The sequence below is a fragment of the Vicugna pacos genome, chromosome 15 (assembly GCF_048564905.1).
Source record: "Vicugna pacos chromosome 15, VicPac4, whole genome shotgun sequence".
NCBI classification, from domain to species: domain Eukaryota; kingdom Metazoa; phylum Chordata; class Mammalia; order Artiodactyla; family Camelidae; genus Vicugna; species Vicugna pacos.
The window spans coordinates 25,879,831-25,897,963 of record NC_133001.1 but is presented as its reverse complement, the minus strand read 5'-3'; the positions used below and the strand labels follow the sequence as shown (position 1 = coordinate 25,897,963).

The 18,133-nt window shown below is 42.1% G+C and overlaps 1 protein-coding gene across 1 annotated transcript in view; it reads right to left on the bottom strand.

Annotated features, from left to right (window-relative positions):
- Positions 1–18,133, bottom strand: part of LHCGR (luteinizing hormone/choriogonadotropin receptor) — a 53,027-nt gene that overhangs the window by 28,168 nt on the left and 6,726 nt on the right. The window contains exons 2-6 of the mRNA XM_072938328.1: positions 7,445–7,516; positions 5,424–5,498; positions 2,338–2,412; positions 267–341; positions 101–178 (exon numbers count right to left, since the gene is read on the bottom strand). Of these exons, the coding sequence (XP_072794429.1) occupies positions 101–178; positions 267–341; positions 2,338–2,412; positions 5,424–5,498; positions 7,445–7,516 (375 nt within the window). The remainder of the gene's footprint in view (positions 1–100; positions 179–266; positions 342–2,337; positions 2,413–5,423; positions 5,499–7,444; positions 7,517–18,133) is intronic.

Sequence of the window (18,133 nt, the reverse complement as noted above, 5' to 3'; positions counted from 1 at the left end):
AGTTAGGAACATGGTAAAAGACGAGAAAGGGCTCACCTCAAGCTAGAAGTGAGAATAGCAGGCGCTGTATGGCAGAGCCTGAATATGCAGGCTTACTCACAGTGTTACGGACTCGTTATTCATCCCTTGAAAAGCATTTCCTGGTACGGTGGTGATGTGTAAGTTATCACAAATTTCCCTTGAGGAATGAAACGAGAAATATTTACTTTCCAAATTTTAGCTGCAAATAGGAAAGTGTTATGCATAGCAATCAGTCTGGTACTTACAGAATGAAATTAAATTCCGAGGAGAAGATCTTCGTAACATCTGGAAGCTTTCGGATGCCTGTGTTACAGATGCTTCTGCGATTTGGGGCAGTGTGGCGATGTAGGCACAGTGAGTAAAAGTGATCGTTAGTAAGGCATAAAATAAATTAAAAAAAAAACAGAAAAGCACTTTGCCAATATTCTTTTCACATTAAATTCAAAACCCTGGAGTTTGGCTTTATCAGTAACACTTTTAGCTGTTGAAGATCATCAGAATTTCAAAGCACCTAACACTGTGGGAGAAGTTGCTCTAATGACTCCTATTTAGAGATCGAGGGGCTGAGACCAAACTTTTAGGCTTTTTCCATTTATGTTTCTATTTCCAGCCTGCCTTTTCCTATTGCATCAATTGCTTTTTCCTGTTGTACTGCATTCCATTTCCTTTGGTAGTTGATCCCATGCTCTTGATGGTTCTCGAAAGCATCCCTCTACTTTAGAACAGGTTTGAACTCCAACACTTCAGGAGGATTAATCTCTGTATGAGAAATCCCTATCCTTCGTGATTAAAAATCTCCCTTTACTTAGCTTCCTCGCAATTCAGGGAGTTCTCCCTTGTATCTCACTGAGATCAACATTCTTTTGGTTATCAAGACACCTCTTCCTTTCCTCCCATCTTTTATTTAGCCTTCAAAAAAGAGAGAGGCTTCAGTGATAGAGTAAATGAAAGGATATTTTATTACAGAAAAACGAGACTCCTTGAGCAGGGTCCAGACATCTGGATCTCCCCTGACCAAATTTTAAATTCACCAGTCATGGACTCTGGACAACTGAAATGAACTGCCTGGCACTCTGGTAACAACGAAAAGAAGCCAGGTTTCTCTTTTGGCTCTCTCTAGCCTCCTCCTTACCTGATACTCCAGATCTCACAGGATCCTTGCCCTGTCTGTGGCGGGTAAAGGCCGTGTGGGCTTGGGTTGCAGTGTGTACTGGGGTCGGAGAAATACCACTTTTCTGGAGTGAAAATGCTATTCAATAAAGATGATGATTCTTAGATAACAAGGGGCCACAGTGGTCAAATTTGATTTCTGGGTTTTTCCAAAGTGGTTGATGCTGTAGATGCTTATGTGTCCTGTAGACCCCTTGGAGGTCAAGAAAAGCAGAATACCTGGGTTAGGAATCATTCTCCAGCATCAAAGCAGCTGAAGGAGCTACACCAGTGCCCCAGGCAGGACTGCTTACATGATGTGGAACACTGGGGAGATGTCTGCCCCTACTTACTTTTTAACTTTTTTTAAATGGTGGTAGGAATTGTGGACTTTGCATCCTCTGGAGATTTTCTGGAATTTAATTCATCAAGAAGAAGAGAGAAAGGACATCTATGTTAGAGGGTTCAATGCTAATTTTTTTCTGGGTTGGTAAGTGGTTACTTGATATGTGAGAAGGTCCATAGGGATAAATGTATAGGTTGTATCAAGTTTCAGAAATTCTGGTTTTGTTGGCAAGGCAGTGAATCTGCTGGGCTACAGTGGTACTCAACATATAATTCTGACTAGTGGACTTAATAAGGTTTAATGGGAAATAGAAAATAATGATTTCATTTGTATGGCATAGCGCCTACCTCAAAATACTTAAAAAGTTTTTACTTGATGAGTAAATGAACACATGAAAGAAAGGAGATGAGTAATTCTCAACCAGAGATAGGGGTCAGATCAGAATTGCTTCTCTAACTTTCACCTGTGCTCAGTCTACATCACCACCTCACCTTAGAGATTTCGATTTACCCTTATTCGAGTGTCCTGACCTCCCCACCCCATTACCACCATCACTTTGAAAATCACTGTACAGGGGTGATAGTCTTTTTGGATGTTCGGGACAGAGAAGGCATTGGGAACCACTTAAGTGTATTCGAAAGTACCCAGCATGGTGGCTAATAAGAAATGCTGATTAAGTTTTAATCAGAAGGCTGAAGACAGACATGCAAATAAGGCTAAGTATACGGTTTAGAAATTCTTCCCAACCTTCTAATTATTTAGGTTTTCATCAGATGCCCACATTCTCCTCCCCAGTTGCTTAAAAAAGGAAAATTCCTCACAAGTATTTTAACCGGGGGAGATTTGTAAATGCTCCAGGCTCAATGTATACCAAGTTTTTGGTATTCTGGATCAGTCTGCAAAGAGAAATGGAAAAAAACAGGCAGCTGTTTAATAGATATGTTTTGTTTGGAATTCAGAAGACTATGGTTACCAGAAGATGCTGGCTGAAAATGGCATCAGCAAAATCAAGTGATTTTCCTGTGCTTGAGAGTCACTCCTGAGACCCTGGGGATGGAAACAGAATGATGAGAGACAGTTGGTTATTGCCAGGTTCTGCTCTCAACTTCTTGTTGAGACAGGTGAAAGCATCATAGCTGGGGGCCTGTTCCAAACTCCTTTGTACCCCTAGAAGAAGCACCAACATCCAGGGCTCCTGGCCAGGTAGGTCTCTACCCGCCATGGAGCAGCACCCTGAGGGTGATGGGAGATCCCACTCCCAGGAGAAATGAGCAAATTAGCTTCTTTTCCTTGTAGGCAAACTCGTCTTCATATTGAGCTGGCAGCCATACTGACCAGTTATCCAGATGGGCACTCAGTCTTTGGAAACTCCCAGGCCAGAGTCCAAGGGCTTGGATTTGGGGGATTTTATGCCCATGCTATAGATAATTTGTTGTGTGATGAGGCCTCACCTCCTAACATCTCTGAGCTAGTGTTCCCTTCTGTAAAACTGGCATAATAATAACCCTCTTCCTACTTCACAGGTTGGTAGGTAGTGAGTAATAGAATAGGTTGGGATAATGTACAAGGCAAGGCTTTGCGAAGTATGGACTTACATCCATGGTACTGCAGTGGTGTTACTGCTCTTCTCCCGAGTTCCCCAGTGACTTCGATCCCCTGAGAAGCAGCCACATTTGCAGGTCCTGTCTACTTTGGAGTTAACAAAAGGCCAGTAAATGCCTTTGGCTTTTGTAAAGCCATGTAACAACCACCCAAGGAAATGATAATTAGTCTTGTTCTGTAGAGAAAATACAGTGTATTGGTTAGGTGGACAGGCTCTGGAATCAGTTTGGTTTTACATGCTGATTGTACTAACTGTATGACCTTGGATACGTCACTTAAAGCATGGTCTCCTCATAGGACAGTTTTTGAGGAGTAAATGTGCCTGTCTGGTTCACAGTAAAGCCTCCACCAGTGTTAACAATGATTATTAGAGTTGATGAAATCAGGAAGTTGGGTGATCTGTCTTGGAGTCACAGAGCTAAGAAGTAGAGGAACTTGGAGGTGAACCCAGTTTTTCTGATTCCACGTCTGGTGGATGTTCCGCCTTACTCTAGTTACCCACCATTGGTACCTATTTCCATCTTTTTTGTCCCTTTGATTCTTTAGAGGTGAATGACATTTTGTTGTAATTATTTTTACACAATTACAAGCAATCACAGACTGTGTAAGGCATTATGTAGATAGGATGAAAGGAACTTTTACTTCTTAGGAATCCTTGTGGGTCTGGCCTTAGACCACGCATCCATCCATTCGTTCATTCAACATTTACTGAGCACCTGTGTGTGTCAGGCATTGTTCCAGGTGCTGAGGATACCGCTGTGAACAAAGCAAAGAGAGCTTGTGGGGAGCAAACATTCTAGTCTCAGGGCCTTCCTTGGGTAAAGTCCATAAACTTTCCCTTGGAGCACTTCATTTTTCTTTCTGTATCAATAAATTGTTACTTTATCTATTAATCAATGTTGCTTTGCATCCTGAGCAGTTTTATTTATCTTAAGCTGTTCTGTTTCAACTTCTCTTGGGAAATCTGTTAAAACTGTAGGTTTGCAGATTTCCAGGTCTGGGATAGGACTGTCATCTATAGTGATAATGACCTTCCCATCACTCCCCACCCCCATGAAATTCTACATCACAGCCAAGTCCAGACTATACCTTTTGCACTTAAATACTCATTATTTTGGATTTCCCATAATTGGTGAGTTAGTCTTACCTCCCTGGCTACACTGTCATGTCTTGGGGGAGATTTATATTTTCCCTCCTCTGTGTTTCAGTAGCACTTGACCGTTGGGTGGACATGTGTGCCCACATACTTATGAATTAATTATTCTCTTTAGATAATTGCCAACTGAACCATTCATAGGGAGGCCTTGTGGTACAGTGGAAAATGCATAAGCTTTGAAGGAAGACTGGCCGGGGTTGAATTCCAGCCCTACCATTGTCCAAGATGCCACTTCGGTCAAATTACTGACCACCCTGAGCCTCCATTCCTTCCCCTGAACAAAAGGGATAATTACCCCACTTTGCAGGGCAGCTGTGAGGATTAAATGGCACAACCTGGAGGAAATAAAGACCAAACACAAGTGCTCAAAATCTATTTGTTGCTAACATCCTTCCCCCTTCCTTAACTTTCCAAACTCCCATGCAGATGAAGTTTGTGGAAGCTCAGGTTGGGGCCAAGCAAGGCAACAGTAAGAAACCTGGTTTAGGAGTCCTGTGACCTGACTTCTAGTCCCAACTCTGGCACTAACTTGTTTTGTGACATCAGGCAAGTCAGTTAACCGCTTTGGGCCACAGGTTCATCATCTGAAAACTAAATAGAGCCAGTCTTCTCCCATTTTTTTTTTTTGTAAATTAGAGGAAAATGATAATTTGGAAAGAGTTATTTTTAAGAATTAGTTCTAAAACATCACAATACCAGCAACAAATCCAACATACACATGCCAAACTCTTTTACATGGCAGGTTTCCAAGAACCATTTACTAAATAGATGAATATGCCCAAGCAGTCACCAGTGAATTCATGATTTCTAAGCTCCTTTCCAAATTTTCCCACTACCCCAAGTACTCTATACCTTCCCTTCCATAAAGTAGGAGCTACCTGGCAGGACTCCACAATGTCAATTTTAATTTCCAACTTTGTGTTGTGATGTTTCAGAGTTTATACAGCTCCCAGGGAGAAGCAGTTGTCACCATGGCAACCTTCAGGCCACTGCAGTGAGAGAAATTAGTGCCTGCCCAGACCTAGTAATTGCTGTAGTCTTTTCCTCTTGGATTTCTAGCAGTGGATGCTTGAATACAAATACTGAGTGGACTCCAGCCAGCGAGGGTAATAGTGTATAGCAATAAACTGTCTGTTAGCTGATGCTTACATTTCAGATAAATTGAGGAGGCTGTCAAAGGCATTAGCTTCTATCTTTTCCAGGGAATCACTCTGAGAGATTTCACTAGGGGAGAGAGGGGAAAAAAAAAGAAAAAGAAGAAACATGAAAGAAATGACTGTGTCCGCATGATAATAAGCTGTGTGCATGACCCAACAACTGGGGATTCCAGCGTGTCCTTTTAAAAAAGGATAGGAATGCCTTAAGTTGTCCTCACATTATAAAGTGTTCACACCCCCTGCTTTAGGAGCACTTTTGGGCACATGCAACCCAGATGCAGTTGAAATGCAAGTTTCAGTATTCCTTGGTGATGTGACAGGATTCTTCCTTATCTATGACTCAGAGTCACCGATTGTTAGATGGGCATGCCCTTTGGGAAAAATCTTGTCAGATGCCCTAGTTTTCCAGCTTTGGAAATTAAAGCTCTAAGAGAGGCAAATAGTGCTTACAGGAAGATTCAGAACTAGGATCAGAATGTCTGTGTTCCCGGTGCCATCCCTCTAGTGAGGTTTTAATTTGGGTTAGAACTCATTATTTCTTAACTCTTTACCCCTTTCCCCAAATCCAGTTCTGAGGTAGTTGTGAAGTGGTCGACTCCTGCATGCAGTGTCCTTCTTGGTTTGTAACTGTCTATTTATCTGACCGTTTTCCTAACTGTGTTAACAAACTGAGGACCAGGAGTAGATCCTGTTCATTTCTGAATCTCTGGTGGCTTCATATAGCCTGGCACAGAGGGTATGGATGAATGAATAGATAAATGAGTGAATAGATTTTTTTTTTCAAAAGGACACAAAAGTAAAGGAACCAGCTTTGCCATATACCACCCTCAAGCATGTAGGTAATGTCAGTGTTACCTTAAAATCCCAACATAAGCTACCATTTGCTGCCAGCTGAGAAAAAAAGCCTTGAATTCTAAGGTTAACATTCACTGAAGGCTTCAGACTTGATGAGAGCTTTAGCCCATAGAAAGGCTGAGCCGAAGGCAGTTAAAGTCTTTTATGAGTAACACAGTGATGGATAAGTTCCTGGGCTGATTCATCTTATTCCTGCCTAATGGTTTGCTGATTTAACTGTGGCTGTACTTCTCTCTAAGAAGTCTTAATGCATTGTAAGTTATCAAAACTCAACATTTAAACTTGAGAGAAGAGTAGGGGTTAGGCTCAAGCAAACTGAAATTTCTGTAACCTGCAGTGAATTTCCTATAATATGTACTTATTCTTAAGGAATTATTTTTAATATCCTCATTGCTCGACAGCACCCTAAAGAGCAATCACATATTCCCCAAGGGGCTAGGACTGATGGGGTAGCATCTTCTGTAGAGATGCAGATCTGCTTCCAAAGCCCAGAGGATTACTAAGATCAGAGATACTCTCTGGGAACTAAATGGCCTCTGAGGTCCTTTGAGCCAGACTAACATTGGGGAAGATGCTGGAATATTGGACTCCTTCAAAAGTTCTCTTTCCGTGTATGGGATCTTGTGCCCTAGAAGCCAACCCAGGGACACAGGATTGAAGTTACATCCAACACAAATATGAGATCACATTGCAATTCTCAGGCCGCTTTTGATAAATGCCTTTTATCAATACGGCTATAAATACTGTGTTTTTGTCATATACATATTTTAGATACAAAGATAATCTTCTGATGCACAATAAACTTTCAACACATTTTCTTCTATGTGGGTGTTATCTAAAAATGTGACATGAGGGAATCTCTGCTCTAGCAGAGGGAGAATTTTTATGATTGGAATCTGTCTTCTTTTCTACTTGAGTAGTTTATCATCATCTATCAAAATGCATTCAGTTCACTGAAGCAAGGTTAATTATCTGGATTTTAATGACTCTTGAAAATCATACCTTTCTTCAAAGGTCCCTGGATATTATTCGTAAAGATAAAAAATATAAGGGTTTTCTAAACACAGTTTCTCTCCTAGAAAACTTATCTATATGTTCTCTGAGAAAAAAAATTTATTCCAATTATAAATGTCTTTTGATATGCAGTATCTTACTTACATTTTTATGACCTCATTGAGTCCTCTGAAAGCTTGAGATGGGATTACTTTGATAGGGAGATAGGTGAGTGATCTAGAAAAGAAAAATGGAAAGCCAAGAATTTAAGATTTAAGATTGGGTGCCTTTTAAGTTCATGAATAAAATTGTGTGTGTGTGTGTGTGTGACTACAGAATACCCAACAACTGGATTCAAGTTGAAAATTCTAACTTGTATCAATAGAGAGATGTGGCATGACTTATTCTTGGTCTTTAGCGAAGAATGTGTAATTTTGTAGTTAAGACTGTGAACTTTGGGATCAGACACACCCAGGTTCAAACCCCCACTTTCCCACTACTTGGCTGTAGGACCCTGAGTGTGTTATTTAAGCCCTCTGTTTCAGTTTCTTCACCTATAAAATTGAAATAATACTTCCTGTTTCACAGGGTTGTTATGATGATTAATCAAAATAACCTGTATAGATAATAGGGCTTGGCACCAAGTTAACAGTTAAGGCATAGTTCTAGGCTGGCCTTATAGGCTTGTTTGGGAGGACAGAAAGAAGCTATCTTGGGTAGAGTGGAGAAATGGATGGTGAAAATACAATTGAAAACCAGGCAGGCAGGAGAAGGGAAGATTCACTAAGAACACGCTCCCACTTTGGCCTAGTCCATCTTCCCCAGGCAGCCTATTTTAATATTATCCCAACTAGACCACTTTGTTCCTGTGGTTAAATCAAATGTGCATCTCCTGCCATTTTGGGGGAACATCTATAGAGATTCCTTCAGGCACTCACTTATATCCAGAGGAACAATCTAAGTGTTCTCAAATTTTGCATTACATAAAAGGTGAGAAAAGAGTGCTTACTCAGCAATAGCAAAACCACAACAGGATGACGTGTGAGTGCCGAAGGAACCTAGGGTTAAGATAACTCAGGAGAAAGCATCTGCAAGGCAGAGATGAACCATCAACCAATATTCATCAAGCATCTGCAGTGACTGGAGGATTTGGCCCATGGACTGGAAGAGAGGAGGGCAGGGGAGCAGGACATCTCAGGAGGGAAGCGACCGTCAGGAACATGGAGAAGAGCGGTGGGAGGTGCTACCTTCTTTTCATGTGTGTGTGCTGTACAGCCTGCCTTAGCTGCTAGGAGAGGACATCTCCGCCATGACGAGCAGATCCCAGGCAGTGAGGTGTCTTGCAGTCCCAGGAGGGACTTGCCACTGGTGTAACGTGCTTTGTGAATTATGCCACCCCACTATACCCTTATTTTATCCACTCAACAATGGTGTGAGGTGGGGATTTCTCTTTCATAGCGGAAGAAACTGGACCACAAGAGATTCAGTCACCAGAACAAGGTAACATGACCCAGCAGGCGGAATCCAGATATTCTTCCTGCTGTGCAACATTGGGCTAAAATCTGTGATTCCCAACCCGCTTTCTCCTTTTTCTTTTTTCTCTGACTTTATTGAGGGATAATTGACAGGATCTACTCAGCAATTTTCAAATGTGCAATACTGTATTCTTAACTATAGTCATCAGGCTGTACGTTCGATACTTAGAACTTATTCTTCTTACAACTGAAGGTTTGTACCCTTTGACCTATATTTCCCCATTTCCCCCTTCCCCCCAAGCCCCTGGCAACCACCATTTTATTCTCTATTTCTATGAAATTGGCTTTCTTTTTTTCTTCTACATTCCACATATAAATGTGATACTATTAGTATTTGTTTTTCTCTGTCTGGCTTATTTCACTTAGCATAATGCCCTTCAGTTTCATCCATGTTGTTGAAAATGGCAAGATTTCCTTCTTTTTATGTCTGAAAAATATTCCATTGTGTATATATCCACCACATTTTCTTTATCCATTCATCTGTCAAGGGACATTTAGGTTGTTTCCATATCCTGGCTATTATGAATAATGCTGCAGTGAACACAGGATGCAGATATCTGTTAGAGATAGTGATTTCATTTCCTTTGGATATATACCAGGTCACCCACTCTCTCTCAGTGAGCAAGGTGAAAGGACAGGCATTGGGACCTTGCTTCGCTTGAGAGGAGGCATGTCACACTCTCACTATTCCTTCTGCAAAGAAGCTTCCCCGCGGTTCCTCTCTAGGGGCTAATGCAAAGAAATTTCATTTCAGAATAATGCTTTCACCCTCAATAGTCTCTTAGAGATGGTACAACCTAGAACAAGTAATCCAAACTTGGTCCTCTGATTTTATTTTTTAATAAAGTCCTACCAAGCACAGTGTTCAACACCCAAACTTATTTAATGGAGCATCCGAGAAGAACAGGGACAGTAGGGGGAGAAATCTTCTTCCGATGGCATGTTTGCTTCCTATATTTCTTCTGGAATCATGTCTGCTTGGCTTACTGATTAAAAACACAGTTTTATTGCCCTCTGCACTGCCAAGTCAATAAATTTTCGGAAGAGAAAGCTGTATTCTACTATACCCCATGCAACATCAATAAAACTGACAGCCAAATTCTGATTCCCGAATCTTTATTGCTGGGGCTAATGCAGTGCAGAACATATTTTGGAGAGTGTTTACATAAAAGCTTCCACTGAACCCTTCAGAGCTGTTTATTCATGCAAATGGAGCCCAGAAGCTGGAGCCTCTCATCAGGCAGTCTCCTCCCCCAAAAGGGAGCTCATTGTGGCTCCCAGGAGAGCAGTTTGGCTCAGATTTGACCAGGGAAGTTGCCTGCGTTTTTTATTGATGTAGGGATGAGGGATGAGGAGCAAAGTTTGGATAGAAGTGAGAGGAGCCGTAGATCATGCCCTGGCCATCTCCCGTGACTGCAGATCAGCCCTGGTGCAAGATGAAATTTTGCAGAGTTGATGTTGAGGCCACAGCACAGGAAAGGCAGCGGTGATGAGAGTGAAGATAGAGTCCCCACCATAAAAGAGCCATTGAGCGAACAGGAGGCTGCTATGTGGATGTGACTGGGACAAGGAAGAGGGGCTGGTGGGGGTGGTCAGAGAATGGGGAGTGAGGTGAGGTGAGGTGAGGCAGGCGCCCCGAGCTTTTCTCAACAGAAATATTCTCATGAAATGATATGGAGAATGTGGTTCTTTGAATCCCAACCTGTTTTTCCCACTGACTTATATTTTTAGAGATGTCATGTCTTCCTTTTTGATTCAGCTTCAATTGGCAGCAGCTCCTAAGTGTTCAAATGTCTGTTTCCTGTATTTAAATGTTTGTTCATTTGGCCCATGATTTGTTGATAACTATTTGACTTTACTCCCTTGGATGGTAATCCCTTCTCTGATGGATGCTTCTATGATTTTTGCCATGAAGCCAGAAACTTTTAGCATTGTGAACCGTTGTCTCAATAACCCTGCAATTCTACTCCTGTATACATCTCAGAGGATTCTCACACTGATACTTAAGGGGACTTGCACAAGGATTTTCTTCACAGTATTATGGCATCAGGGGGTGTTGGAGTGGACCTGAGTGTCCACTAGTGAGTGAGGGAGTGGTAAAATGTGGACAGTGCACACTTGCCTAATAGATCAACAGTTAGAAGCAAGAGTCTAAGGCATGCAGAGCAACATGTGTGGATCTTAGAATCTTAGATCTAAGAGAAACAAGTAAGAAATTAATGATATATATACAATACTATTTGTAGAATTTAAATACATGCATACCAAACATTAGACATTAGAAAACTGTAAATATACATCAGGATGGTGGCCTATGATGAGCTGAAGAAAGTTGGAGAAGGGGATAAAATAAATAACTAAAACCAGAGAGGACTTTGAATGGCTTAATGATAATGTTACCTGAAGGAAGACATGATCAACTTAACTCTCTGTACCTCAGAAACAAGTGGAAAAGAAAAAGGTTTTATTTTGATGTATTGAGTTCCTCTTGCCTTCCCTTCTCTCCATCCTTCCTTTTCTTCCTTCCTTTCTTCTTTTTTTATAAAAAGTTAGGACTACAATGTATTCCTAGAATTTTGTGAACTTCAGGATTCTTATGGAAAGGTCTAGTCAGTATCATTTAATAACGAGCAGAAGCCAAGGGGGACTGGGGGAAAGGGAGCCAAAGGCAAGGACAGTCCAGCAGCTCTGCTGTCCAGGGTCAACAAAGGGAATGAAAGCTATGCATGAAGCAAAGAAAACTCAAAGAGGGGCAGAGCCTGTCCTGTCTCAGCCCGAGAGGGTGGCACCACCTAACGATGCATCTCAGATGGGTGATAAAGAACCAAGGTTACTGGGCAAATGTGAAGTTGAACTTGCAGGGTGGAGAGTTCTCTCTGCCTCTTGAATAGTGAGCAAGATGGCTGTGGAAGTACACGATGCAGAACCATGCAGCTGCTTATATTTATTACATTTTACAGAACTTTATACAGTTTTAAACTTTGATTTTTAAATTAATGTATGATACAACACAAGTGATACCTGAATTATGGCCATGTTCCACCTTACCCAGGTGCCTTTGCCAGAGATGTTCAAACAAACACTTGGACTGGATGACAAAGGCTGCCCTAGTTTCACCACTTCTAGAAACTCCCATCAACTCATGAATCCCATCTGCAAATCCCCTAGACCTTCTGCTTATGGCTTAAAGTTGACGTAGAAGCAGTCTCTACTCCTTAGGATTGGAAGTAAGGACTCACCCTAGTTCTGGGATCTTGTGATTGGTCATGACCTGGTGAAGTCCTGTGTCTTTCTGCATTGTCTCCACTAAACTCAACAATAATCAGAGGGTAGGAATGCACCTGCAGTACCTTGAATTACATGCCCCCCCATATATTGGTACTCAGTTTTGCCTTGATTCCTTATCCTGTAGCCTGCCTGGTCTCCCCAGAGTCCATGTAGGAGGGGAGCCCCTGCCCTCCCTTCTTGTTGTCAATCACCAGATCCTGACCCCTGTATTTTTGCCTCTTAGAAGACACTGCTGACCCAGAACAGTTCCTAGTTGCTATCTGGTTAGGATCAATGCAGTGTCTCTCAACTGCTGGGTTCTGACTTTCAAACTGGGCCCCCAGCACAGATAGGGGCCCTGTGTTGGGGCTACCCAGTGTAGTTGGGTTAGTTCCTCTAGTGGATGCTGTTGTGGGCTGCCAAAATCATGATTTAGGTCTGGGGTACTCATTCCTCTGGCTACTGGGAGAGTTGGCAACTGAAGCTCTCAGCTGAGTTGCTCTCCTGGAATTATCCTCAGTCTAAGATTGCCACCTTGCTCAACATCAGGTCTTCTCCCCTGGGCAGCTGGCATCCAATTACTGGTCAGTGCGTAGAATAAAGGCCTAACCTTTTGCCTCAAGGTAGGACTAACCAGAAAGGCTATCCCGCTTTCAGAGCACTTCCCATCAACCCTTTCACCTGGGCCCCTGACTCAGTCCCCTTCTCTGCCAACTCCTGTTGCCAGCCATGAGCTCACCTTCTGTCAGAGCCCAGCCACAGATAAGCAGATAGCATTCAGATAAACTCAGTCACCTTGAAGAAGATGATATGCTGCATTATCAGGTCCTCCTTCATTGTTTCTAATGTCTCTTGAGTCTCAAGGTTGGGGCTTGGGCCCCTCTTCTTTTTTTTCTTCTTCTAAGTTTAATAACACAGGTGACCCTAGGAGAAGCCAGTTTGTCTAGCTTACTGGGTTGCTAATGTACCCTCAAAATAATGTTAGCTGGAGAGTTTCCAGGTCAGGAGGGCTCTGTGTTCCCCTTCAAGGAAACCCAAGGTTTAGAAATCCTTGCTTGTAAAACCTATCCATTGGGAGATATTTGCGTTATCAAACAGTTCTTTGTTCTACAGGAGGATTTGATGAAAGGTTCCTTTAAATAGCAAACTCCCTAGGTGAATGGAAAATACAGTTTGACACATTCTACTTTTAAAGACAGGTATCGCAGAAGCCAATTACAACTGTAGGTTCCCCTACCTCACCTTGGGTTTTTAGAGCTTGGTGTGCACAGATGGTTTCCAAGCAGGACCACCTTCTGAAGCCCACAGGCTGAGCACGGCTGGAAGAAAAAAGCCAGGGAAGAAATACAGCACCAGTCTGGAGTCCTCAAAGCCTGGGTGGGATCTTTGCTTACCTTGCCTTTACCTCTCCTGCCCAGCATGGCAGAGTGAAATATTTTTATTCACTTCCCTTTAATTGTTTAGAAAAGCCATCCATATTATCGGTTTAAGAAAGCTACAAACATCCATCCATCTTTCACAGATGGTTTGTTTGTTGCTAAAGCTACACACCCTGAATTTTAAAGCACTACAAAATCAGAGGGAGGGAAAAAGACAGAAGCCAGGGATGGTCAAAGATTTTCTACCTAATGAATTCGTAGAAGTGGGAGGGGGAAACATCATTTAAATTTATTTAATTTTAAAAGAATGTTATTTAAATTATTTAAATTTAAAAGAATGTTAATTTTTTTCATCCTTACATAAGACCTTATTCTTTATTGAACAGAGACTTAAGAATTCCTGTGTTTTTTTCCCAAAGCAGCTCAGTAATTATAATAAAATAAATATAATATTCCATTCATCTTGGAATGAAATAAAAATATCTTTCCCCTTTACAAGTGATTTTAAATCTTTGTGCTTTCAAATGCATTGATTTATGTGATAACTTCATTATTGGATATGTCTTCATTTCTTGGCCTCTTGTCTTCAGCATTTACCTAGAGGGAGCTGAAATGTCAATGTTAACTGAAATATGAAGTCAGTATAGATGGAGATCCAATATGTAAAGTACATTTTGGAGCATTCCTTAAGAATACAGCCAGGTGGTTTTGATTGATGTTTGACTACTCCTTTAAGCACTTACTGTATTAGACTCAAGGAATCAGAGTGAAAGGGCTGCTTGCAAGTGGTTTGGTCCAACCCCTCACTTTACAGACGAAGAATCTTAAGTTAGGAAAAGTGAAATGACTTTCCTGAAACCACGCGGCATTTAAGCAGCAGATCTGGACTAGAACACAGGTCACTTCATTCCTGGTACAGGTCTATGTCCTACATTAGTCCGCGTCAGTAGTGTTCCTTTGGAGGTTTGCTGTTACACCCTACTACACAATCCTCTGGTTCTCCTGTGAAAATCTCGCCTTCTGATAGAGCCATCAGCTTCTTGGGGGCGTATGCTTACAGTCTTTAACTTCAAAGATGTACCTTAAATTCCTGTTCTCCCACGAAGCTTCAGAGCCTACCAGAGTGCTTCTTCTTTCTCTCCTCAGCACTCATGATTACCTAGTTTTTTTCTGCACTATCTTTTGAGAATTTACCAAGTACCTTGTATAAATGTTTCCTCTGTTCCACCGTTGAACTCCCAGTCTCCGGTGGATTCTGCCTTCACACTCTCTCTTGTTTCCAAGCCCTTTATTCCGTTTCCACTGCCACCTGGCCATTCTTGTCTCCACCTCAACCACTTCATATTCTCCAAATTGGTTTCCTCTCACCCTGTTCTGGACTTCCTCTGCCCAGTCTAGATTAATCTTCCTGACAATTCCCACCACATCATTCTTCTACTCAGATTTCTGCTGTGCCTCCTCTTGGCCTGTCTACTTATCTACAAATGTCTGAGCCTTGTATTCCAGGCCCCCCAAATAAAGGCTCAAGCTTCATTTGCCAGTCCTGTTACCTCTCTTCCCTTCGTGTAACCAATATGCTAAACTTGTGCTGTCCAAAAAGATAGCCACTAGCCACATATGGCCATTGAGTGCTTGAAATATGTCCAGTGCAGATTGAGATGCATTGTAAGTGTAAAATACACACATGGCCCATCCACCCTTCTCTGCTGGTCAGATTCTCCCCTTGATTAAAAGTCTGGCTCAGGTGCTATATACTGTACAGAGTGTGTCTTCACCACCAATTAATTGCATGTGCTTTCTCTCTGGAGGCAACAGAGTGGGACAGTGAAGAGTACATACTCTGGAGCCAGATTCCACGTATGTATAGTGATGATGGTACCAACCACCACAGAGATTTTTAAGATTAAATAAGAAAATGTGTACGTATTATTAATACAGCATCTAGCACAAGATTTGAGCTCATTAGGTACTTCTAATTCACAGCTGCTTCACGGGAAGGATTTGAGCTACCCCAGCTACGCCTAATGACAAATCTACTTCCTGGGGTGGTAGTTTGGGGAATGGGGTAGGGTGGATTCAGTACTTTGGAATGGACTCTTCTGTGTGTCAAGGTAACCCTTAAAATGCCTGTGCCTTCTCCAACTCTTGACTCTCTGCTAATTATACGTAGGACAACTGAGAGGGAGCATTCCCACTTGGTACCTTTCTTTGGGGTTCAGCACCTCTTACAGACCTTGCCTGATAGCCTTTTAAGGAAATGATAAAGAACAACCTTCCATTAAATATTTCAACTCTATTGAGCCACTCTTCAGAGTTATCATTTGCTTACTGATTTAAAAAAATTCAGTCCTCTGGAACTCTCCCATTGGAAAGTGCAATTTGAGTGACTCTTCTCCAAGACAGCCTTTCTGGAACCCCCAAGAAGGTTTGAGGAGCTTATGAATTATAATGTGAACCAAGATTTTCAAGAAGATTCCCTGGATAATGGATTTTAGTTGTTTATGCAGCAACTAAATTAAAAATATAAAGCCTCAGAGGAAAATGGTAAACATATCCAAGCCCTTACTCAAAACCCATTTAAAGTTTTCTAAAGACACGAAGCAAAGTAACCCAGTCTTTACCCCCTAAACTAGAATTCTTCTTCTAGCAGTAAGATTACATGACAAAAATGACTCTGGTAAATAAAACTACATTTTGAATTCTCCCCAGGGAATGTCTGTATCAGCTATAATGATTTCTTAAAAATATTTTTTAGAAGCAGAGAATATTATGTTGTCAGGGAGGTGACATTGCAGATATGCTTCAGGAAGCTCTTTCATTATAAGCTTCTGTTTCCAGACACTTTTTAAAAAAAGTAAGCCTGTTACAGCTGATTGCAACTGATATACCACATACTTTTAATTAATTTGATGGAATGAGTTTGAAGTGCCTGAAATTACTGGCATGTGTGCCTTCACTTTTCGCTAACTCTTCAGCTCTGGTAGACACCAATTGATGTGGTTGCCTTGTTCAAAAATGCCCCTTCTCTGGAGGCATCTCATTGCTGGTTGCAGCTGGGTGGAAGCATCTCATTGACTGGGCCCCTGTGTTCCTGTGTCGGGGTGGAGTGTGGGGCCATCAGATTCTGCCTCTTGGGAATTTAAAACTTACAACAGACAGTAGTCTTTGGAGCTGACTGATTATAAAGGTGGAATCTAGAGGGCCCCTGACCTCTTGCTGCTAAAATGCCAAATTCTCTCTGGTTCTTGCTCTCATTCTTCTACCTCTATTCTTCTATTAAGTTAATCTTGTATGATTCAATTTGTCTGAATTGCTTTCTTGTGCTTGCAAAATGAGAAAAGCCTTAATCAGAGTCCCACCCGAGGTTTCTAGGGGGAAGTATCTCACTGTTACATTGAGGATCCATAAGGCAAACAGCGCATGTGCCTGGTGGTCAGGGAGAGAGCAGAAGGCTTTGAATAGTGATTCCCTGGTAGCTGGTGTCAAAGGCCAGGACTGAGCTTATGGGGTAACCATGTTAGCCTGCCTGCCCCTGTATAAAGTGAGGCTTAAAGAACTATGGCTCAAATAATCCCTCCACCAAAGTATCTTGCTTACTCTGGCTCGAAGGGACAGCTCCCTCCTTTAAACAGTGGACTTTGCTTATAACCTTCATATGGCTTTTATCACTGTCTGTATTTCCCTGCATAACCTTCATATGGCTTTTATCACTGTCTGTATTTCCCTGCCGCCATCTGAGAACTAGTTCTCTCCTCCTGTGGCTGGAAGGCTGTAAGCTCTTGGAGGGCATGGGCGGTGTCTTTGGATCCTGCACGTTGTCCTGTACATTTCAGTGTATAGTTCCTGAGTGGTCAGCAAGTCTGACCTGAAGGTTTTCTATGTGTCCAGCCAGAGGCTTAGGGATGGGGAATGGGGAAAGGACCCAGAATAGGCTTGATGCTCTACCTGGGCAGACAGGGCTGACTCAATTGAATGATAGGGAGCAGCGTATTATCAGCTGTTAGGTGGTGTGTTTGGGAGGCAGCTCAGCCTGGGACATCACACTCCAGGCAGTAACGAGCTGTGCTGCTTTGGGGTTCTAACTTCTTTACCTTCCAGGTTGAAAAGACCTAGTGGGTCATTTTCTCTAATTAACATTTTCCAGAAACAAAACTATTCCATGAGGCTTGCCCCTTGGTTGATGGATATTTAATGTTCAACCTCATATATGGGCTGTGGGTTTTTCAGTCTTCTCTGCATCATCAGATTGTAACAATAATACTTGGTAGTTACGTGAAACCTTTCATGTCTGAGTACTTTTGGCTCTGCTGTCTCATTTATCTTCTCCACAGTCAGCCCTACTCAAGGGCAAGAATCATCACACCCCTTTAACAGACAGCACGGAGGTTTATCCCTGTCCTGAGCCCACAGTGCACATTAGGGAAAGGAGACTTGGTGCTAGGACTCAAGTATGCCTAGTTTTTGTCCTGTTGATCAAGTCAGATAATTTGGAGGCTGTGTTGGGCCCCCAGCCCTGTCATACTAGTCATACCTGTCATCCCCACCTCTGTGGGCTCAGAAATGCTATTTGCCACTGCTCATGAGGTGGAATTATGAACCGAGGAGTCACCTCATTTTATCAGAGTCAAGGACAAATTTAACAGCAGCAAGGGATAAAATCTTCATTCTGAAAG